The sequence below is a fragment of the Ambystoma mexicanum genome, chromosome 11, assembly GCF_040938575.1.
Source record: "Ambystoma mexicanum isolate Mex_15411 chromosome 11, UKY_AmexF1_1, whole genome shotgun sequence".
Taxonomy (NCBI): domain Eukaryota; kingdom Metazoa; phylum Chordata; class Amphibia; order Caudata; family Ambystomatidae; genus Ambystoma; species Ambystoma mexicanum.
This window is the reverse complement of record NC_090934.1, coordinates 1,247,351,461-1,247,375,466: the sequence shown is the minus strand read 5'-3', so window position 1 is coordinate 1,247,375,466 and position 24,006 is coordinate 1,247,351,461. Positions and strand designations below refer to the sequence as shown.

The 24,006-nt window shown below is 47.7% G+C and overlaps 1 protein-coding gene across 7 annotated transcripts in view; it reads right to left on the bottom strand.

Annotated features, from left to right (window-relative positions):
* The window catches only part of MYO9A (myosin IXA), a 1,154,601-nt gene that overhangs the window by 1,019,694 nt on the left and 110,901 nt on the right, over window positions 1-24,006 (bottom strand). For all 7 annotated transcript variants that reach the window (XM_069624659.1, XM_069624658.1, XM_069624661.1 and 4 more), the window contains one exon: window positions 5,668-6,613. In XM_069624659.1, the coding sequence (XP_069480760.1) occupies window positions 5,668-6,510 (843 nt within the window). In that variant the 5' untranslated portion in view covers window positions 6,511-6,613. The remainder of the gene's footprint in view (window positions 1-5,667; window positions 6,614-24,006) is intronic.

Below are 24,006 nucleotides of genomic sequence, written 5' to 3'. Positions count from 1 at the left end.
TATACACACAGAAATAATAGGAACGTTGCTGCATAGAGGCGAAGAAACGTCACATCTGCTAAACACACTAAATCAAGTGCAAAGGGGACACTCCAAGCCAACACAAACTGCTCTTCACTGCCTTAGGCCAGTGGAAGCGCAGACGCTATGCATTTATTAGACCCTATGCATTTATTTATTAGGCCAGTGGAAGCGCAGACGCTATGCATTTATTAGACCCTATGCATTTATTTATTAGGCCAGTGGAAGCGCAGACGCTATGCATTTATCCCGGTTTCTTTTTTCTTTACTTATGAATTAGCCAAAGAAAGTTGGCCTTACATAAATAGATACAACAAAATAGAAGCACGCAATAAAATAGAAAAAGAAAAAATACGCACAATAATAAAATCTAAAATCACAATAAAAAAAATAAACCAGCACAGTAAACAATATGATAATTAACGATGCACGATAAAAAGAGATTCAACGTAGATAATAGCAGCAGAGCCCCAGATATTTGCCCAATAGATTCTCACACTTCTTTAATGGGGAAATCAACTGCTGCCCCAAACATTTCAGGACTGCTGTGCTTGGAGTCTACTTCACAGAAGCGTTTAATAACAGCAACACCCCATTGGAAAACGCTCTGTGAATCCGGACCACTTCCTGACCATGTGTGGTCCTGTTCCAGAAATTTCTTGTTGTAAGCCATCTGATGTACCAAAATAAACAGCTACTGGTTTGTAAAGTTTCGCATTCTGAAATTAAAAGCTCTCGACTTTGGGCTGTTCCAACCACCCTACACAATGGGCAGGCCTGAGTATTAAACTGACCACTTGATCGAATTGCTCTAATCTCTTCAATTTGCATCAAATTCAATCTGAAACGTAGGAATTGTTCTCGCCAATAAAAATGAGGGACTCTGGCGAGATACCATGGCATCTTACCCACAGGCTCATCACAAATCGACAGACTATTGTACAGGTGGCACGCTCTCATCTTATCAATTTTCTTCCACTAGAGTTGGAGCAGTAGTCAAGATGTTGGATACAACAGTAATCCCTGTGAGAATATTCAATGCACATTTACAAGAGCGACCAACCAGGTTCGTCCGACTCATCTGGTGAATCTCAGATTCCAACTCTTCAAATGGCGAACTTTAAAAAGGGAAAAATTAATTTGTGATAAAGCGGGAGAATTTTCCACTCAAAACAGGCCATCGATGAGATCAATCCAAACTCCCACCTTAATGGTGCAAGCAGCATATGATGGAAACATAAGCCCCCTTTTCCAGATTATTGATTCTATTGCATCCCAGTTATTTTTGCAGGCGAGAAATAGAACCTCTTGACCATATGGTATTGATGGAGCAACTTTCAGCTTGTAATATTGCACCAGCAGAGTTACTTAAAGGCAGACATATCTGCGGTGTATGCCCTTCATTTCTGCAGCACATTGAATCGATGGCCATTTGACTAGGGCAGGTCATGAACGTCCCTGTTTATTTCACTGCCCTAAGATGGTGCAAGAAGCAAATCCTAACCAATTAGTTCACTGCAATGTACCAGGCCAGCCCCCAAAACTATAACATGACCTTCAATACATGCCTGCAGCGAGAGGCGCTAGCACCACAAACCGCTAACTTAACAGCACTGATCTTGCAGCCAACCAAAGGTGCTCCCAGCAGTCCGATAAATCCCAAGCCATCCACAGCCTTGGGGGGTAACTGGCAACGGATATGTATTCAAATTCCTTGATCTGCCTGAGCAATCGTGGACTCTGCAGCAATCAGTGGAGTTAATCCATATTTCAGGTCTGCCAGGTGTATGCCAAAAGGACTACGTAGGCGACCCACAGAGAAGCAAAGAGAGCACAGGAATCCAAGGCAGTGAAATTAAACCAGTTTACTCCGTTGCTGATCTGTGTGAATACCGCCACTCTGTGAAATTAACCCCAATCTATTTGCTTAATCAGTTTGTCTAGCAAGGTAAATCTGATCACAATCGATGCCCCGAGTGGGTGATGTTGAAATGGAATCTCGCCTTATCAAATGATGGGACCTCTGGCCAACGCACTGGATTTTGTGGGAAATCCTTGATGGAGTACACCTCGGGTAGGAAAGAGCTCTCCTCCTGGGCATCCTATTCTCCAAGGGCTGATGGCACCACATGCACTATTCCACTCCCCCGTGCCCTCGGCAATGACGGGCGCAGTCAGCCTTACAATGCCAGTGTTTTTAGCAGATTGCCAAGACCAGCAGCTGAGATCATTGTGCATGGGTTTGAGGGTTTAAAGAAGCCATCCTGCATAGACTCTCTCAAGGCTCTGGACCTGGACATCCCACCTTACATAAGTGACCGTGTGGGTACAGTCCTATGGGAGAGATATCTCAGTAGCTATCTCGTGGTTCTAAACAGGAGGTTCCTTTTTGAGAAGGTTCCACATGAACGCAGACCTCTCGGCCGACTCGGACGTGCTACGCTACTACCTCTCCAAGCTTAAAACCCACATGCATACGTCAAGAAAAAATACTCTATTTCTCATGCAGAACTAAAAAGTGACAGAAACCTGGAGCACAAGTGTTGCGATTTGAGGAGCTATTACATGGATTTTAAGGGCACAATATTTGTTTATGTTTTTACTCGTGCGTATTTGAACAAATGCACCCAACAAAGGCAGTCTGGCACTAACTGCTTGGAAACCCTCCAGATGCATGGGAGAAGAATGAGCTCCAAAGGTCTTCCTTCCTCTTTACAGATTGTCAGCGGGTATGGCATGGGTCGCTAGACACACACAGCAAGGAGTCCGTGTCTGTACATACTAAAGCCACTTCCTTCTACTCCACATTTTAGAATGACCAGAGTCCTCAGAAAACGACTTCAATACTTACTGTGCATTATATCCTTTAAACAGCTAGGGCCTACATACTGCACAATCATTCTAGAAAAACGACTGATGGCCCGCAGGCGTGCTTGTCCGGTGAGTGGAGCGGCTTCAGTAGGCAGTAGAGCTGGGCGAGCCCGAGCCCAACCCAGTGCTCTGACCTGGCCCTCCTCTCGGGCCAGTGGCTGCCCAAAGCAAGGGCCGGCCACGGGCCCCACCCGGTGCTCGCCCACTAAATTTTTAAAAAAAATAAAAATAAAATAATGCTGTGCTCCTAGGTCCCGGCCGCCTGACTGCCGGTCCCGCGCCAGCCAATCAGTCAATGTCAAGACAGGAAGTCAGGCAGCTGGCCCTTGGATCTTTGGTGCATCCGGTCCAGGACCCACCTTGCCCCACTGCTATGTGGAAGGAATGCCCAGACAGGATGGAGACCGAGGACCCGTTACCACAGAGGCAGCAGCACAGAGTAAGATGCAGCGCAATTATGTGGGGGGCGAGGGGCCATGTCCAAAGGTTTTATACCAACGAAGAACTGCGAGAGAATCGCACACCAAAGTAAAAGGGTGGCTGTAACGACTTCTGTGCCGCCATATCTCAGGCTCGGCCCGCTTTGGGCCCCTAGAGCCGAGCCAAGCCAGGCCCCAGAGTTCCCTGGCTCCCCCAGCTCTAGTAGGCAGGCGTTCCAGGGTATGAGGAGAAGCACATGGGTTGGGCCTTACAGGAGACGGGGGGGGGGAAACACACACACACACACACACACACACACACACACACACACACACACACACACACACACACACACACACACACACACACACACACACACACACACACACACACACACACACACACACACACACACACACACACACACACACACACACACACACACACACACACACACACACACCCCCCCCCCCCCCCCCCCCCCCCCCCCCCCTTTCGTCGGCATCAATCATAAAATCGTGTATGCGACACGTTTAAATTTGCATCACGGCCAAAAGTAGTGCTGACAAGATTATGTGTCTAAGAATGTGTGCTTACACTGGCGCGTCTGTTATCCAAGGGCATACTCGCATAAACCCCTGCTCTGCGCATAAATTAGCCAAGAGCAACGCCGCCTACTGTCATAACAGCAAGTCTCACTCAAAAACGCCTCTCTGGTGTGAAGACTTTCACCTGGTGGGGATAAGGCGTGCTTGCTCGCGTTCACACTGGACGGCAGTCAGGCTGAGAGCCATGTGCACGTGGCCACAAATGAGTGACATGGAAATGCTGCACCAGGAAACACAAGGTTAGCATAGGAAGGAAGGAAGTCGCGGTTCACTTCCTGGTAATTCCCGATCGGTCAGCCATGTGTTGACTGCTGCGCCACTTGTGAAGCGTAAAAGAACCATTCAGTGCAAGCTGTCGAAACGCCAAAGAGCAAATCATTTCAACCTCAGATCGAATGCCCTGCCTAGGTCATAAACCTCTGATGTTTCCACATTACACTCGTTTATTGTGCGGTTCGCATTGCTCACTACATACGTAAGTAACTCAATTTAATATAAATGTCTTTTTATAGGGCAGCTTCTGCCATTTGTGTAGCCTCTTGGCACTATAGCCCTGAAAAGGCCAGAGTGAAGGAACACACTCTGCATTAATGGGTTTTGTCAAATAGCCAGGCAAGCCAAAGCAAGACCTGCAGCAGCAGCATTGCACAAGGAAGTCTGCATTCAGGTAATGCGACGCTGCCGCATGGGTCGATGAAGAAGGAAATGCTCTGGAAAAGCTCACCAGGCAAGCCCTGTGAGGGATTCAGGAAAAGATCAGACTGAAATAAACAATCACGTGATTTCTCCTGATCTCCCCCACCCTCCTTTACACCATCTGCGATTACCACTATGGGCCAGATTCTCACAAACATAAGGGTGCACATCTCAGATGCACCACAAATTCGCCAGAAATAAATGATATACATTCGCAGAAGTGCAACATGTGGGAAAAAGATGCACAAAGTGGGAGGAAAGCATGCAAATACACAAACTGAAGCAGGCAAAAGGGGAGGGTGGCAAAACAGAAAGGTGATGGCTGGAAGGTTTTGAATTAATCATAACCACGGGCAAAGCTCTGGGCAACCCTCCAGACCATCGTTTTTCAGCCTGCCAAGCCATTACAGAAGGGGAAAAACCATATGCAAATCAGGCTTGGTCCTACCCCAAAAGGGGCAGTCCAGCCCGAACTGCTAGGTCACATCCCTTCTTCCATGTTCCCTGACAAGGCCCACACTCTTCAGCTCAATCCTGACCATAAATCCCCTCACTCAGTTTCTCAGATTCACTCCCGCCTGTGCCTTACACCCTGCCACGCCTCCCTCCGATGCAGCTGCTTTCCCTAGTCTGTCTACTCCCGTATCAGCCCTTAGCGTGCCTGCCTTTGCCCCATGTGGAATACAGCGTCTCTTGCTACTAGTCAATGAGCGCCTCCCAGTCACTCTGTGATTCACGCAAATCTCACTCCTTCCACAGAGCCTTTAGACTCTTAACACTGCCTTTCTTTACAACCCTGCGCTTCCCTCTATAATCCACTAATTGCTGACTCCGCCAACTCTCGTGCTCCATTTCAGTTAAAATCGTAGATCCCTGGGTTTACGGGTCCCAGAGGCTGCACCTTAGCAGGGATTGGATTTCATTGTCAAAGGAATATTTGTACAACCATGAACGGTTATCTATGCCTAATGCCGTCTTACAGTGTAGTCGCATGTTTTACACCACAGCACATCAATACAAAGCTTATGTTTCAGCACCAAGCCAATCTTACCTCGAGCACTGGCCCCGCGCCAAGGATGATCTGCTCCACGCCGCTGGCAAAGCCCTTCTGACTAAGCGCTGTGAGGTGGTGGATCAGGAAGTTCGTGCTCTGGGTCTTCCCCGATCCGCTTTCCCCAGAGATCACGATGCACTGGTTGCGCCGGCGCTGCAGCATGGCATGGTAGGCCACGTCAGCCACAGCATAAATGTGAGGCTCCAGCTTGCCCAGCTGATGGTTATCATACATTTTCACATACTTGGGGTTGTATATAGGGAGAAACTTGAACGGGTTGATGACAATTAAAATGCTGCCCACGTAGGTGTAAATCTTTTCCTGCTTGAAGCGGTGCCGCAGGTTCTCCAGCAAGGTCTTTTCATTGAGATCTGGCAAACTGCACAAGTCGTCGTAGTCCTTATGCTGCGGCTGCGGTAGAAAGCCACGTTCCATCATCCGCCGACGCTCCTCGGTCACACGCAGCCAGGACTGAAGGCTGCCATAGTGGATAGAACCGTCCAAGTTCTTCTCACGAAGGAGGAATCGGTAATCCTCCCCGCTGATGCGGTTCTCCAGTGCCATACGAGGCCATAGCATCATGCGCTGCACTGGGCAGTCCGTGGGGTTGAGGATCCATTCCTCCCCACCAAACTCCTTGACCTCTGCAAGAACGTAACATTTTGTTCTGTCTAGCTGAAGCTTGTTGATTAGAGAGTCAATGACCTCTGCAGCCGTGAAGTTCTTCTTGGCAGTGATAGGGCAGTAGATGGTGCCCTCTGCGATGCTCCCCGGATAGACGTGCAAGGTGAACTCGCTGTCCTCGTAGCGTCGCCTTCCTCCCACATCCTTCACATTCATATTGGACACCTTCCCATCAGTAGCTGCTGCACAGGACTAGAACCAGAGAGAACTTCTTCATGACATCACGAGGGCCACCAGGAACCACGCCAATCCATCAACTCTAGAACAGAAAAGGGAAAATCTGCATCAACTACAGGAACAGACCCAAAGAAAGACATGCTATCATCAAGAACAGACGCTGTGCCACTGAGACCAAAGACACCAGCAGACACTTGCCCCACCAAAAGGTGGTACGTTAGCAAATAACACACATTTTCTAATCCATAAAAAAAAGACTTTTCCAAAAGGAAAGACAGTACCATTAAGAACAGATGCTTTCAGTGAAGATGAACACAATGCTAGCAACAGACAGGGCATGAAGATTACTTACTTACTGTCAAGAAAAGGCGTGCCCTAGTGGTGAACAGACTCATTAGAAATCAGGAACAAATGCCCCCGGGGAGAAGCGCTTCACCATTGATCCAACATGTTCCAGTGAAAAACAGGCACACTGATTCCTGCATTGTAACACTTTCCAATCAGTGATCTATATGTTCTTGGAACATGCACTTTCAAGTACATAAAACACTTTCCAGGAGGCTAATCTTCCGGGTTACAGGAATAACAGGTAGAGGCACTGATATGATATGGCATTTATAATGATATGATATGGCATTTATAACGCGCCTATACACAAGTGTTTCAAGGCGCTGCTTCTATATGCTGTTGATTCACTTCCATCTGCTGCACTGATTCGGCGCACTTCGTACAACAGAAGTACATGTGTTTCCATTCCAGTAAACTAATGTGGTCTGTCTGAACCATACGAGCATAATTAAGATATTCAATTATTCATGAAAGGGAAACTAACAAAAACACATTTTATCACGGGCCATGCAATTTAGAGGAGATGGAAAACATATTGGTGTGGGCGTATAGCTTAAGAGTAATGTGCTTGCCTTGGGAAGAGGGTGTGTATGATACCCCATTGTGCCCGATAGACGTGATCTTCCAGAGGAGAATCCAGAACAAAGTGCAATATAAATCACCAATTCTGCATTAGCACCCCAAGGCCTTGGAAATGGCAGGATTGGGGGCCCGGAAGACCGATTTAATGGCCCAAGCGATGGCATGGTCATTAAGATGGGTTCAGCACACCTAATCCCCACTGCTGGAAATCGAAAACAATTATTTGGGGAATCCTCTCCTCAATGGGGGAGGAGGGCCACACAACCCTTTTGGGATACAAGTCTGGCGATATGCATTAAAGCAAAGAGCATTTTGGGAACGTAAGAATTCCCACAATTTTAAATTTCAAACATGTATAATTCGGATTCAGCAATAAACTCTTTTAAAAGAGTAATGTCCGTTGGAATCTTCCATTTAATTTATACTGGTCAAAAACACTGAACCGAACAACAAAAAAATCTTTAAATTGCAAGATAAGCATACCATTTTGTTCAGTTTCTGAACAGGCTGTGGGGCTTCGTCGGGTGTGTGCACGTCTCTTCTAAAGGCGGGGTGCCTGCGCACGAGACTCAGCTTGGGAACAGATAGGAGAGTTTCTTGGGCTAGCGAGCCCCTGGGCCTTAGAATTCCGGCAGTGCTCCAGCAAAACAAACTTGCCAGAGCTCCGCTCCGTCGCGTTCCGGCCCAATTACTACGCTGATAATCCCTAGCATTGCCGAGGCTGCTAAATCTTTTAGTGGCTGCATGGGGTCTGGGGAGGACAAAAAATGGAGGGGGGAGGGGGGGGGGTAGTGGCACTATGCCGTGCAGCTGGGAAGACGTGGCACAACGTGAAAGAGGAAGCAAGATAGCACCCCACAAAACTGTGAGCTCGAGACTGGTGGGAGGCGTGTGGAGGCGTATCTCAATGAAAAGACTTCCTTTTGAAAGTCTTAATTTTGGTTGTGCACTTTTGTTGGACCAGAATTCGACATTTGTTTATATGTTTATGTGGGGGTAGGTAAGCAGGGATTGGGGGTAGGGGGAGCAGGAGATGGAAGTGTGAGTTAGGAAGGAGGGAATTACGACATAATAAACAAAAGTTTAAAACACATAGAACCCATTTTTACGTAGAATCCATTTTTTTTTATTATGGCGCCCCCCGCCACCATTACCTATGCCCCACCACTCCTCCCAGTATCCCCACAACCCTACTTCCCTAACCCCACATACATAAATGTATAAAAAAAAAATCAAATTCTGGTCGTACAAAAGTGCACAACCAAAATTAATACTCAGAGAGAAGTCATTAAAAACACGTAGAACGGTGCGGAGGCAGGTCCATCAAACAGCAGGGAGATTGTGGGACAGACAGGAAATGAAAGGGAGCAAGAGAAGTGATAATCACCTGAGGCCCGTGGGGGAGACAGGAGGGGAGCGATGTAGCCTGACCCTCTCAGTGCCGAGGCAGGAAATCTGCAGGTGCGGAGAAAGGGGGTCAAAAAAGGTTTTGCGTGAGCAGAGGCAGCAGCCAGAAAGGGATACATGAACGGTGAGGGACTACAGGCAGAATGTTCATGTCGGCACAGCTTTGCTTGAAAAAAAGAATTCCGGGCAACTAACAGCTAATAGAGCCTGGAAGTTTCTCGATCCTCATCGACTGTTCCACCACGAACTATCTAAAAAAAGGGTGCTAAACTTATAGGATATGCAAGCTGATCCAATAATTACTACAAGCGTGTAACCACTCCCAGGGGTCTGGCCACCCTGAACAGGGCCCTGAGTCGAGGGTCTGTGTTCAATGCCGGGATTTAAAAACAAATGTAATGCACTCCCCTTTGGTTCGTGGTGTTAATTCCAGGAGTGAAATAGAAACCCAGAATGTTGAGCTCCCAGACGAGACACTTAGCAGCTAGACCACATGGAAATGTGATTAAAGTAAGTCAAAGTCTTATTCCCTTTCCAAAGAAAGCGCAATGTTTCACCACTGACCGAGTTTAAGAAGAGTGTGTCTTAGATGGCAAAATCAGGACAGTCTGGCGACTAATGATCAGCGATATTGCAGTCTTATAACCTAGTATCGCCAAACCACTTAAAGTTCACGGCAGAGCTATATCCCATGGGTGGTTGTTATAGGTGGGACAGTAAGAGGGTCAGTTGCAACACTGATTTGCTTTAACTCTAACACTCCTTCTAAGGACCATTAACCAATCTCACAGAACAAGCCCACTTCCTCCCCAGCATCGTCCACCTTTAGACACAGCGTCTGCCTGGGGAATACAATTGGCTCAGGCCGCAATTCAAAAGTGTCCCATAACCGCAAATATTCACTCCTTTTGTGACAGGCTGTTTGAGTCGTATCCCAGGGGGAGTTTTTTTGCTCACACATGTTGCAAATGTGCATTTTACAGTATCTCTGGTCAAAACTCTGTGCTGCACAGTTAAGTAACTCAAACTGGCCCCCCATTGGCCAACTTTGACTGAAAAAATCTGGGCCAGACAAACATGTCCGGCCTGCACTTCGGGCATTGCCCTATAGACCAGCTATCCACCCACCCCGCCCCCTCCCGAAATCACACCTTTTGCCTTTTCCGTATTCAATGCCTCCTTCAATCTTGGTATTTCGCCCACACCTTTCATTGTTTTGCCAGACTCATTCTTTCATCCGCTGCCATTAATAGTGCCACTCGGGGATATACTTTCTGAATGTTTCAAGGTGTTGTTTACTTGGCATCAAGGGTACAGCAAACCTAAGTGTCAGTACTTGGCCAAATGGACGTACATTAACAGTGCCAGTGTGCCTTTACTTTCTTAATGTGGCATGACATTTTTTTTATTTGGTATCAAGGGTAAAGATTCCATGATGTGTACCAATTAGAGCTGGTTGACTATGTGGTCAAGTATCCAAATTGCTGACTGGCATCAATTCCCAGCTTCATCACGTAACTAAAGAGTGTAATCCTGGGCAATCATTTTATATCACGGTGCCTTATCTGACAACATTGAGAGTCCCCAGAAGTGATTCAGTTTGCAGTGTTCGCTATAGTGTAGAATAAAGTATAGAACTGGCAAAGCCAAAAAGTATGCTGGTGAACAGTGATCATGTTTTGTTTGTTGCAACGTATTCACTAATCGCAGACATTTGTTGTTTCCAAATGTGTGGGTTGCCAAGAGACTCTTAGTTACAGTTGCTGTTACTAATAGCTGAGAGGAGTTTCCGTAAATTAAAAATGTGGCGATTGCCTTTAGTTGCACTTTCAACAGAGCGAGAAATTACCTAAAATATAGATAACGCAGCAGCGATAACCAGTTTTGAAGCTGAAAACCCTAGGAGCGTGTGATTTATAAGTCCATATACAAGAGGTAATGGGCCTCATTACACGGTAGGCGGTAAGGGTTAACGGTCACCGGTAATGGTACCGGTGACCGGTAACCCTTACCGCCTTACTACGAGGTCCCTTAGCGGGTTGGTACTTTAACGCCTGCTTTTAGCAGGTGTTAAAAACCAACCCGCTAAGGGACCTTGGTGCTAATTACGGCACCGCAAATTTGCGGTACCATAATTAGCACCTCCCCCATTCCCATTATGCCCTATGGGGCAAAAATGGGAATGGGGAAGGGCAATGGTGGAAGGGGGAATTACCGCCCCGCCAACCTTGGATTAGGGCGGTAATTCCCCTTTCCACCAAGGCGGTGCCGGTATTTTACCGGCGTGGACCAAGGTGCTAATAGCACCTTGGTCCACCGCCTACCGTGTAATGAGGCCCAAAGTGTACAATACGGTCTACTTTGCTGTCTCGATATATATCAGTTTTAAGCACATTCATTACAAATTTTTTTTTTTTTTAAATATTGCAATGATTTTATAATTTTGAGGTGAAGCTGCAGTGCAGGGTTTTGTGGTATGATGCACATGCTAGAGTATCAGCCTTGGTGCTAAATTGTCTACACACAGTTCGGATATGATAGGTTATTTATAACGCGCTTAATACCCAGAGGTTTCTAAGCGCGGACTCAGGGATCAAACCTGTGGTGCTCTGTGTCGTCTTGCTTCCAAGGCGAGCATGTTGCCCCTGAGCTATCCTCCCGAGACTTTGAGGTGGCAGGTAGATGGACATTGAAGACTAGGCAAGCACAATGCTGCGTTAGGATTGGTACAGGGGAGAGGGCGAGCAGCAGGAAGGCGTGGATCTGAGGCACCACATTTTTGTGAAATCCCCGCTCCAGTGAGCGAGCAGGGAGTTAATCACTGCAATAGGGCACCGATGCTAATGCATCAGCGCCCTACTCATATGTTAACTGCCGCGCTCCTGCGCCAGAGTGGAGAGGCAATCACTTCAATAGGTGAAATGCGCTCCCCTCCTGCGCTGGAACGCCCAGCGCCAGCACGAGAGTGGGCTGCGTTTTAATACAATAGGTCGCCTACTGCACCTTCTCCCACCACACCAGCTTGAGGTAGCCCTTGAAATACTCTCTCCCCACGAGCTGGCGTGGTGGGGCTAATGTGGCACCCGGCCAGCCATCCCGCCCAGCAGCCCGGTCCTAAAGTCGGCCCTGCACGCACCCACCACCATCATCATCATCTACCGTGCTTGTGCTTCAAACAATTCAATATGTGGCATCAAAATAGGGTGACCAGACGTCCCGGAATTAGGCTCTGTCCCTCCTTACATCCCGAGAGGTTTTTTTATTTAAAAAAAGACGTCCCGGTTTTGGGAAAGGGACGGTGGTGGCTGCAGAAAATGCAACAATTCAAGCTGACATTTGTGAGACACATCAGGACAGTCTCGAACCTCTAACCTTTTTGGTAATATCCATATGCATTTACTGATTGAACAATGGAGACTGGTTAATAAACAAGCTTAGCAAAGCCTGTAACTACAATGAAAGCAAAAGCTCCTCAAAACGATAGCGGCATATCATTTTGCAACGCTGCAGTTTATATATAGATAGCTGTATATTTATTTTAATGTTTGAGCCCATGGGGGGGGGGGGCACAGACGTGGTGGGGGGAGGGGGGGTTTGATGAGCCTGCAGTTTTAGTCCTACTTTTATATTTTCGGCCTGTCCTGTTTCTTTTGTTCGCCAAAACCTGCTCACCCTACATCAGAACGACACACAGGGCAAAGCAGAATCTGCCACACAGCTCAGAGTTAGGGAGGCAACTGATGCCAGCACTCCTGCCATGTCGCACGGGGGCGCAGCGCAATGCATCAGTGCGGTTCGGAGGCCCAGCCTCCCCCCACAGTAGCAGCAGTCATCCCGCGGAGAAGCTGCTAACATACCTAGTGCAGGTCTTACACGTCCCCTGAGAGTCAACGGTCGGTGCGTCATGGTTCCAGCTTCGGCCTCCTTCCCGCGCGCTACCACAGACGGCAGGCCGCAAGCCAGGCCACTTTTCTGGCTACTTCTTTCCCGTAGCCACTCCCACGCTCACTTGGAGGTGTGAGCGAGGGTGCACTGTCACTTGGCGATACTTCAGCTGCCATGCGGTGCCAACAGTATCCGGGGCTCCGTGTTTAATTGTGCGATTTAGTAAGTAAAATATAGCTCTTTAGTCTCAAATATCAGCCGAGGCTAGAGCGCTATTTAGGTGCAGAAGAGCCGAGGCTGCACCTAGATGAGGCTACTCGAGAGCACATTTTTTTGTAAGATTTCATTGGATCGTCTTCCTGCAGTGCATTACTAGCAGGGCGAGAACATGCTAGAAGAGCAAGGCAATGGCAAGAACCATCAAGGTACAGGACCCCCACATTAGCAAACTGCCGTCTCCCAAGGCGGCTTTATCTCATCACACCCTTCACCCCTCCATGTGGCCACATGCCTCCAAATCACATATATTCTAACTCTACGGGCCTCATCAGGAGTTGGGTGGAGCAGTAAAAATGCGGCGCTAGTGCCATTACCGCCGCATTACCGCTTCGCCTAATCCTGAGTCGGGAGGAAACTCGGAGTATACACCTCCAGCTCGGAACTGGAGGTGAATGTGCTGACTTTCCACCCATTTTGTGGGTCCGTTGTGCTGCAAATGGATACATTTTCTAATACATTAATACTTCACTGGTACTCATACTTTTTGCAAGACCAATATTCTGCAGGGCCTCACCTAAACGTGACCACGGCCATACTTAGTCTAGTTAGAAGTATTTATACTTCTTGTATGGCCTGATCCATGCCCTCGCTACTCACTCAACCAGTAAAACCTGTCAGCTAATCTACTCTTTGCACAATCTTTACATTTGCACACTGCCTCTGTAATTCTCTTGCATAGAAGCACCTCCCAGGCCCTCCCTCCCACACGCCCCCGCTGGGATACTCTATTTTTCACTCGGCGCAGCGAGCCCGTCTCTGACCTGGTTCTGGACCAGGTTTGCAGCGCAGGAGATTTCCTGTAAGCCACGTGCATTTTGCAGAAGGGAAGCACGGAATGCTTAGAGGTTTCCACTGCGAAGACCACAAAGTACTGAAATGAAGGTAGGGAGGAAATGAGCAAGACTGTGGTCTGCTGCAGAGGCTAATCTTTGCAGGAACAAGAGGAAGCCTTTGATATGCTTCAGACACCCTCTGCTCACTTTCACTTAAGCTGTACGGATTCACTTGATGGTGCACAGGCCACAAGAACAGGCATGACATGCAGTGGCAACTGCTCCAGGCAAAGATGTAAAAAGGGCATAAGGGCACTACTTAAAATCAACCTTGCTCTACTCATCCTCAGACGTATAGGAGTATTAGGAAGAATTACTGAATGGCTAGGTTGAGTAAAGGGAAGGAGGGGCTGCAAAGATCAAATTCAAGACCCGCTGCATCATCCACAGTATTAGGAAGAATTACTGAATGGCTAGGTTGAGTAAAGGGAAGGAGGGGCTGCAAAGATCAAATTCAAGACCCGCTGCATCATCCACAATGCCTTCTGGGACCCAGCTACATTCAACTCGCTCTCTTCTTAAATACCTCCCTGGTAGAGCCCTTTGATTTTCTAGCTCTAACTCGCTGCAGATCAGATGTTTTTCCAAGCAGAGAGTGGGGTAGATCTCTCTCTTTGGCAGATGCTTCCCTCTGGAATGTCCTCCCTTCCCTTCTCAGACTTGAGCCGGACCGCCTTAAGTTCTGGAAGCTTCTCAAGACTGCTCTTTACCTCCTTTCCCCTTCCTTGCTAAATGCCCCCACCTGCCAGTGCGACTAGCGGCCTGGCGTACTTGAGTCACACAGTGAACCTGGCCCACCCTGACCTGTCTCCACCAGTACCCCCTAATCCAGCACTGCTCTCCCCTGGTCGCTTCCCTGACCAGCCTGGTGGGTTGAGCCCCACGCACTCTCGCACTTAGATGGTGGCAGTCCCCTGCCCCCCCTTCCTGAGCACTTGTCTGGCCCCTGGAACCTGGGCTGGTCCCATCCCCACTCTCGACCCCCTGCATCTATTCCTGTGCTGTTTTCCCCCTCCACCACTCCTCTACCCCCCCCCAACACTTTTAACTGCACTTGCACGATCTGAATGTCACAAGGCTGAGTAGGACCGTTACTGTTTTATATCCCCTGTTCCCCTCACTCTTGTTGCCTTGTGGCGCCCAGAAACCCTTTTTGTTGTACAGTGCGCCTTATAAATTCTCAATAAATAAAACATAGATAAACAGTGTAAGGGTGCAGAAATATATAAGAGACAAAGGTGGCATACAGACTTTTATTGTTTAAAAGGAATCCTAGTTATTCTGAGAGGCGTACCCAGAATCGTCTAACAAGTGGGGCCTGAAACTAATGTAATTGGGCCCCCCTCAGTGACATTAACATCTGTAAATGCCCACCCAGTGCTGCTGAGTGGGCATTTACAGATTTTGGGTGGGCTTTGCCCACTCAGCCCCCACCCGGTCTACTCGTCTGGCTATTCCTAACACTAAGAGGTGGTCCCTACCTCAACCAATAAACTAAGGAGACTGTCAGAATGTCCAAACTCAAATGTCCACCGTCGTGTCAAAACCTATTTCCATCCCTTACTAATCTACAACTAAGGTAAAGTTCTTGTTACCTTCAGAAAAGGGTATACTGTGACTTTGATGAGGACTGATGCCGCTTAGATGACCTTTTTGGGTGTGGGTGCCAGACTCACTTGCTTCCATCTTGGACAGTCCACTTGGCTTCCTAGCCTATCAGGTACGGAGACTGATGATGGGTCAGGATGCTCTTACAGTTAATTAGGTTTTCCTTATTGGGGTCCCAGAACCTCGATTCCTGGTCTCCTCCTTGTTCACAACTTCTTCAGTAATGCCTTGGGGCCCCTGTGCCTCCCCTCACACCTGCATACCTTTCTCCACGGTCTGCAGTGATTTTAGGGCTCTCAAGACACTTCTGGCCTGCCGAACTGCTTCCTTGCCGGTCAGTGTTTCCCTGCGGTGTGCAGCAGCTCCGCTAGGGTAACTAGTTCAGCTGGTGTGTAATTCTCTCCACACGCCTAGCGGCTACAGGGAATGCCAGGAGCTTTTTCCTCCATCTTCCTGGAGCGGGCTTCTACGCTGGACACTCCTTACGGTGGCATGCTCCTGCCTCGGCTTCCTGTCTACTTCTTTCTTTTCAGACCTTGCTGTTCCTCCAATGAGGGCCGGACATTAGGTTGAGTCCTTGCTCAGTTTCATGCAAATATCGGGTCCATGTCGACTAGATTTTTCTTGCAGCTTCTACGCAGTGCTACTCAGCCTCTACACCTCTTCTTCATCACTGTACTTCTAATGTTATGCCTCTGCATGTTGTTCTGAATCATCTTCATCTCAGTTTGACAGTAAAATTCATATGTATAGTCCCTGCTCTTCTCTGACTCGGTATGGGTTAGTGTGTTCAGGTAGTCTACCTTACAGTGGTACATTGAGGTTTGGGAAGCTGTGGCACCCTGCTCAGGGTGAGACGGCGAGAGAGGTTGCTTGTGGGATTGAGTTCTCCATGGATGGTCCTCACTTGTCTCATAAGGGTTTGCCCTCCCCATGTGATCCTCCCACGGTGTACCATCAGAGTTTTAAAGTGGAATGGCGTAGTGTTTCCCAAATTACCCTGGAATGGTCATTTCTATTAAGGTCAACTATCAAACTAGCGAGTGCCATCACTGTCTTTAAGAGCACGTCTCTAGTTCCAGTAGGGCTAGAAAACAACAGGGAAAGCTTATACAGCTAAGGTGCATGGTACACCGTGTTCATCCTTTAACCGTTAACAAGGTAACGTCTGGTAACACAACAAAAAACGGTTTTGTGGGAAGGTAGGTATTCAAGGTGCATCAGAGGATTGCAAAGCAAATGAATCAATTAGAGTGCTCGCACTCAACACACATGAAAAGGGGGAGGACCACCCGACTCGGCGTACCTGACCCTAAGGAAGAACACCCTGAACCTGGCGGGTTCACAAAGGGCTCACACCAACACCAGGGCGTCGCATTGTCTCTGGTATTAGCTCTGTTTTGGAACCCCTTTCACAATATGTGGATTTCTTCATCAAAGACCAGATTCCAAAAATGACTAGTTATGTGAAAGACTCGACATATATGCTGACCCTTCTAGACACCATTGCATACGATCCAGAAACAGAATGGCTAGTCACTATCGACATAGAATCCCTTTACACCCGGATACCGCAGCAAGAGACACTGCAGATGCTTAGCGATATGTTACACTCAGGTATGGATCTACATGGAGTCCCACCTAGCTTCATCTTATCTCTGGCAGAGATAGCACTGACTAAGAATTATTTTCTTTTTGAAGATACGTTTTATCAACAGATCTCGGGTACCGCGATGGGGGCAACCTTTGCCCCCAGCCTCGCCAATCTATATGTTGACTTATTCGAACGCCAACACATCCATCCCGCAACCAATCCATATCTCGCCCATTTAACTGTATGACGGCGATATATAGACGATATTTTCGTGATATTCAGAGGCTTAGAACAGGAGATAGAGGCTTTTGATATTTGGCTCAACTCCCTCAACCCCCATCTCAAGTTCACTATGGAGAGACATAGATCCAACACACACTTTCTCGAGCTGGCCATCTCAGCAACAAGCGGGCGCCTCTCCTCGAGCGTCTACAGAAAAACCACAGACAGAAACGCCTTGCTTTGCTACTCCAGCTACCACCCTAAGGCCCTCAGGGACAATCTCCCCTTTGGACAGTTCTTACGCTACCGGAGGCTGTGCTCCCAGACTACGGATTATACCAGACAATCCAAACAACTCCAGACGCAACTCATTGAGCAAGGTTATCCCAAGAGGATTATCAAGGATACCTGTAAACGAGCTAGGAACATTCCACGTTCCATCACCTTACAACAACATACCAAACCAAGTGAGTCTAACACCTTCACAGCGGTGTTCAGTTTTTCACCCCTTCTCAGCAAAATCAAACGGGAAGTTAAAAGACTTTGGCCAATTCTCAACACAGGCGCCTCCACCATCTCTGTTCCACGCTTTGCCCTCAAGAGACGTCGCAACATTAGAGATAAGGTTGTTAAAACCCTCACACCAAATATTCCTAGGGATGAGCCCACGCAGGGGACCCTTTGGAACACTCCACCCCTCAAGGGTCATGCACCCTGTGGCAATTGCTCCATGTGCGCCCAGACCTCTAGAACTACACAGATAGAGATCGGTTGGAAAACACCATGGATACAGAACACATTTACCAATTGCAATACCAAGGGCGTTATCTACATGATAACTTGCCCCTGCACCCTGAGATACATTGGCATGACAAATAGGCCAGTTCGGACCCGCATGACCGAACATAAATCATGCATAAGAACGCACAAACTTACCGCACCCTTGGTGTCCCATTTCTTGGATAAAGGACACACAGCTGACCAGTTCAAGTGGACTATCATAGAGAAAGTCACACCGCCCCGCAGAGGCGGCAATTACCACAAAAAAGAACAGGTGTGGATTTATAGACTCAACACCTACTTGGAAGGTTTGAATGAACAAATCCAGTGGCATGAACTAGCAGTGTTGTCCTAAAGATAACATACCAGACGTGCTTGCAAGTACGTGCCTTTCAGGTTCTTTACGCAACGATGCGCCTTGTCCCTCCTGGACTTTCCACCATTCCAAGAGTTGTCCATGTCCCCCACTACTTGTCCATCTTTTTCATAAACAGGCATAACGCTCCCTCGATGCCTATTCTTCATCATGGTTCATTGGGACCTCCCCTCCCCTTTGTACCCAACTAACCATTTTCCATCGCCCTTTCATTCTTTCTCTGCTCTGCCACTTGTCAGATTTTTGTATAATTTCAATTTATTTCTAGCATATATACCTTTATATATACATATCTTCATTTCTATTATTTATTAATATTTATTATTTTTTACTTTTAGTTCCAATTTATCACCCTCCCCCCCGCCCTCCTTGCACTCCTTCCCTCCAGACCCCGTCTCTTTCACTAGGGATAAGGCTCAGAGCGGTGCCTAACCCTTCCTGAGCTCGAGCGCGCTAAGCCCTTGTTTCTAGAGGCGCTCGAGCTTTTTCATCGCCTCCCGATGCTCGAAGCTCACAGGGAGCCAGCAACGACACGCATTCACCAGCGCGAGTGCGTTGTTCGTTGTTTTTACAAGCATTGGACCTATAGGGATAAGGCCCAGTGCGGTGCCTGACCCTTCCCGAGCTCGAGCGCGCTCAGCCTTTGTTTCTAGAGGCGCTCGAGCTTTTTCATCGCCTTCTGACGCTCGAGGCTCACAGGGAGCCAGCGACGGCACGCAGTCGCGAGCGCGTTGCTTGTTGTTTTTATAGGCATTGGGCCTTTTTTCAAGCAAATACCAGTCTCGAGCAGTACAAGCGCGACACAGCTCCTAGACAACACGGAGGAGAGCAGCTGCCCCCTTCACAGGTACAGACCACACTCAGGCACCATGGCCTTTACATTATGTTACCTGTGCCATATGCCTAGCACAGACTACTATACCTGATATGGTTTGTTTACTTCTCACAGGTACTTTTTACCTGCTGTGCAGCTCGGTGATCTGAGTAACCCTGATTCACCGTTCTTATTCCAGCAAGCATGCTGGTTTTGAGGTATGTTCAGCCTGCCTCCCCACTACTCAGGCACCCCTCTTGCACGTAGTTGGGAGCTGGTTGTCCCCACTTCCCCTTAATTGCTCACGAGTTAGGGGCTTACCATCTCCACCCTGTAGTGCACATTTTCTATCCAATTTAGTGCACACCAGCGCCCCTCTCTCACTCCCTGGTATCAGCCCACCAGTCACCTATAGAGACCCTGTCTGGCACCCCCCCCCCTTCCCCCTCCTTTTGGCGAGGAGTCCCACCACTGGTGCACAGGCACCCTCACTATTCCCGAAATCTTTGACTAATTACTGACCTTGCTCTCACATGCTCCATTCAAGGCATGTCTAAAGCACCACCCCCAAGCGTCTTGCACCAATTTCCTGGTGCCCCCAAACACCCCCCACACCCCAACCCCCCCTTTCCCTTCCCCCCTCATTGACTGTTCTCCATCTCTCTCCTTTCCCCCCCCCCCCTATTTTTGTCTCCCTCCAGGAGACACCAGCATCTTCCTTCCTGTTCAGCACTTCACTGAACACTTGGCAAACTCGTTTGTATTCTAAATCACGGTCCTGAAGAAGATGGCCTGAATCTCCTACGCCATTGAAACCGGTCGACCCCTTTCGGTCATGAGGGCTCTCATGACCCACGTTTGATCTCTTATACACTTATCAAAGAGACGCAATCCTCTAAAAACTACCTACTGTAGCACACTCATTATTACTGAGTGAGCCACACATTCTTATAAGAGCCTTCTCTAGCCCTCCAGCCCCCCGGCTGGTCATTTTATTTATCCACCAGTGGTCACTCCACCAGTACTCTTACATACCCAAACCATAGTGACCTACGGGTACCATTAAAGTTGCACACTCTGGACGGAACGTAAGCAGTTGACCCGATTCACAGGTTGGATCCACGTTCAAGATCAAGCAGCCTCAAGACCTAATTCATTGCCTTGTTGTATGCTGCTTAACCCTCTGGAGTCTACCACTGTTTTAAACGTTTTTGTTGGACGACCCGTGTCTGTTTCCCGACACTGCCATTAGTATAGAAGGTTGAGGGATAGTACTCTCCTCTATATCTTTTTAGTAGGCGATACACCACACGCCACCCAGGGACAGGCACCCCCGCCAGGTTCAGGGTGTTCTTCCTTAGGGTCAGGTACGCCGAGTCGGGTGGTCCTCCCCACTTTTCATGTGTGTTGAGTGCGAGCACTCTAATTGATTCATTTTCTTTGCAATCCTCTGATGCACCCTCTAGTTCCAGTAGACCAGAAGGCCTTAAATTCACCAGGGAGAAGGGCATTGTGGCTTAAGACTACAGGAGGAATCTTGCGTACAGTAATGTCCAAGTTGTTTATTTTGCCTGCTCTGAAAATAGTTCAGTATTAGTGATCACCAATGTCAAATAGCCCTTTCTCCAATTTTCTTTTGTAATAAAGAAATCCTCGCCAAAACGCTTATTCCTGGTTTGCTTAAAGCCCCCTTTAACTGCTGTTCTTCCTCTCTGCACCTAAAGCTCTTAAATAGTATGTACACCAAACAAACATCCGGTGAGCCGAGAAGAATGCCTTACGGAATCAAATGGGTACCAGAAACAGGCAAGATCTGTGAGGGGAAAAGTACAAAAATAAAACAAAAACACAAACATTCAATAAACTGGTAGCGATGTTGGTGAGTCAGAAGGAAGCTACAGCTTCTCAGATTACATTGTCTGGATGGTTTATTCAAATTATGAGCTTAATGCCTAACTTTCCCTATCAATATGAGAGTTCTCTATCTAACAAACTAACTGAGGTGCTTGTCAGTAAGTCTTGGAAGACCAAAATAAAGAAGTCCTCTTTCAAATCTATCCTAACTGACCCTATACCTATTTAAACTAACTTAGGCCTGGGGAATGACTCCCTTCTCCTTAGATACTGGTAGTCTCATTCTATCCTTTAAAATATGACTTTCAAATATCTTCTTGTTGTTTCCTTGACCAGTCTTCGTAATTCCTCCAACGGGCCTAAGACGTCTCTTTTCTCTAGGGGCCTATTTTGTAGACGTCTGACATGTTTCACTTCCTTTACTGTATCTTTCACTATACACTCATATTCCTGGATGGAGGGTTGGTTCCTCCTTACTTTAATATCGTTTACCTCAGATGGGTCTTACCCACCTTGTATCTGTGGCACAACTTGTAACTGTTTCTTAGCTATGATTTAGATTCTCAAATTATCACCTTTGGTGTTTCCTTTAGGATCCCATCTCTTTTCCCAGGGTCTTGCTTGAGCTGTCTCACGATTACACTTTGTATTTACTTCAGAGTCTTTTCCCTTTACTCAGGGTATGGTTTTCACGCCATCATACTTTCTCACAATATTGGTTTTCTCAATAATCTCCCCTCTCTGGTTTTTACTCTTTCTTGCCTTGTTGTAGGGTAAATGGTATTGTCGAGTTTATACTGAGACAAGTTGGATCGACAACAGAACGTTTCCCTCCTTGAGGCCAACCGTTACTCCTGTACTACTGCATTACCTTCCTGTTCAATGGAAAGCGCCTTTTGGAGTTGGGTACCTTGGGACCTTTCTTGTTGGTTATCGACCGCTGGCGGTTTTCCTTATTGGATGGAGGGTTTCTTGCGGGTTCCTGTTCTCAGTTTGCTTCTTGTCTCGCCTTGGTAATCCGGTCGTGCACTGTGAGACCGGACTGCTTCTGGCTCCCCCTCTGCAATGGTCTCGGTGAGGTTCCTTGGACCACCGACATTTCTCTGTGGTCCCACCACCTTTGGCGTTCGGGCACCTGCCCGACTGAATGCTCTCCTCGTGGCTATGCGGCAGCGTTCCGCTAATGCAAGTTTGAATCACGCAGGCTCTCAGATTACTGCTTCATGCAGGTTTTGCGTCTCTCTTCCCAGAACGACATCTGCTCTCTCCTCTCTCTACCTTTCCATTACTTGCGATTATGTTAGTCGACTGTTAAATTCTATTTAAAGGGACATCATCCTGTTCATCAAAATAATGGCATCCCTGTAGGGTTTTTGTCCCAGTTTGACTGTAAAGAGATTTCCTGAGTTGGAGAACATCTAATATAGGCCAAAGTTTTTGTCACTGTAGGGAGTTCCTCACGGGAATCCTTGTCCCCTAACGGGGAGTCTCTCCCTGTGAGGTACTACTTGCCTCTACCTCTAGGCAGGGTATTGCTGAGCCTCCCTCCCTAGACTCGCTCGAAAGGATTTCCCCCAGGGGAGAAAGGACAAATTCCCTCAATTTGTCACATATCCCATAAACAAAACAAAAGTGGTGATGGCTGGAAGGTTTAGAATTAATTTTAACCTCTGGCATTGCTCTGGGCAACCCTCCAGACCATAGCGCTTTGCCTGCCAGGTCATTACAGAAGGGGGTAGACCATATGCAAATCAGGCTTGGTTCCACCCCAAAAGTGGCAGAACAGATCAAACTGCTTGGTCACATCCCTTCTGTACGAGACCACAAGCATGCCCAAAGATGTTTCAGCCTTGTTGGGCCTCATGAGTGAGGAGTAGCTTGGGTTTCTAGGCCCTACAGGCCCGGGCCCCACGTCTGGGCATACCCGTCCCACTCAGGGTGACTATAGCAAAACAAAAGCGGTAATGACTGGAAGGTTTAGAATTAATCTTAACCTATGGCATTGCTCCTGGCAACCCTCAAGGCCATCGTTCTTCGCCTGCCAAGCCATTACAATAAGGGAAAGCCCATATGCAAATCAGGACTGGTTCGACCCCAAAAGGGGTAGTCCAGCCCGAACTGCTTTGTCACATCCCTTCTCATATCCCATGAATGGTAATATGATGTTTCCAGCTAAACCGGGGAAGCGCCGAAGAGGCAATAAAACAGGCACAGTAATGCATAAAAAGACAAAATACGTAAGCGAAACAGGCAGAGCAGTAATAAAAGGCAAATGAAGCCCGCTGGGGCGAAACACAGGTGTACAGCACTGTAGTAGAGCAGGCTAAATATGGTACAATACAGAGAAAACGTACATGCCTAGTTGATGAAAAGTAGATGAACTTCGAGATGTACTTATCTGGTTATGAGGGTGACAATCAACCGAGGCGGTTACGAAGGAACTGCTGCTGCACGTTGATTGCGCCTTTCATCGGAAGCATGTTGAGGTCATAATGTCCAGGGTGGCATGTTTCAATGTTTTTTTTGCTGCACAGTCTAGTGCTTCACCCGGACCTTGGTCTCACCAGCAACCCCTCCCCAACCACAAACGGTACAAGAGAAAAGCCCTTGTACCATTCTTTGCTAGTCCTAATCCAAGCAAACCTCATTTTCGGTGCTGTTTCGGCACAATGTAATGAATGGGGCAATGACATCCGACTTCCACAAGGCTGCTCCAGTCTTCAAGTTAAGTGGCCAAATGACACACTATTAAGGCGCATGTTGCATAATGTAGGCCATTTAGAACAGAGGTGGACAAAAGGCCAAAAGACAAAAAGAACCGAGAAAAATACAAGAGGCGAACACAAAAGCTGCAGAGTTCTTCAAAGCAGCAGGAGGCGGAGGCAGCATGAAT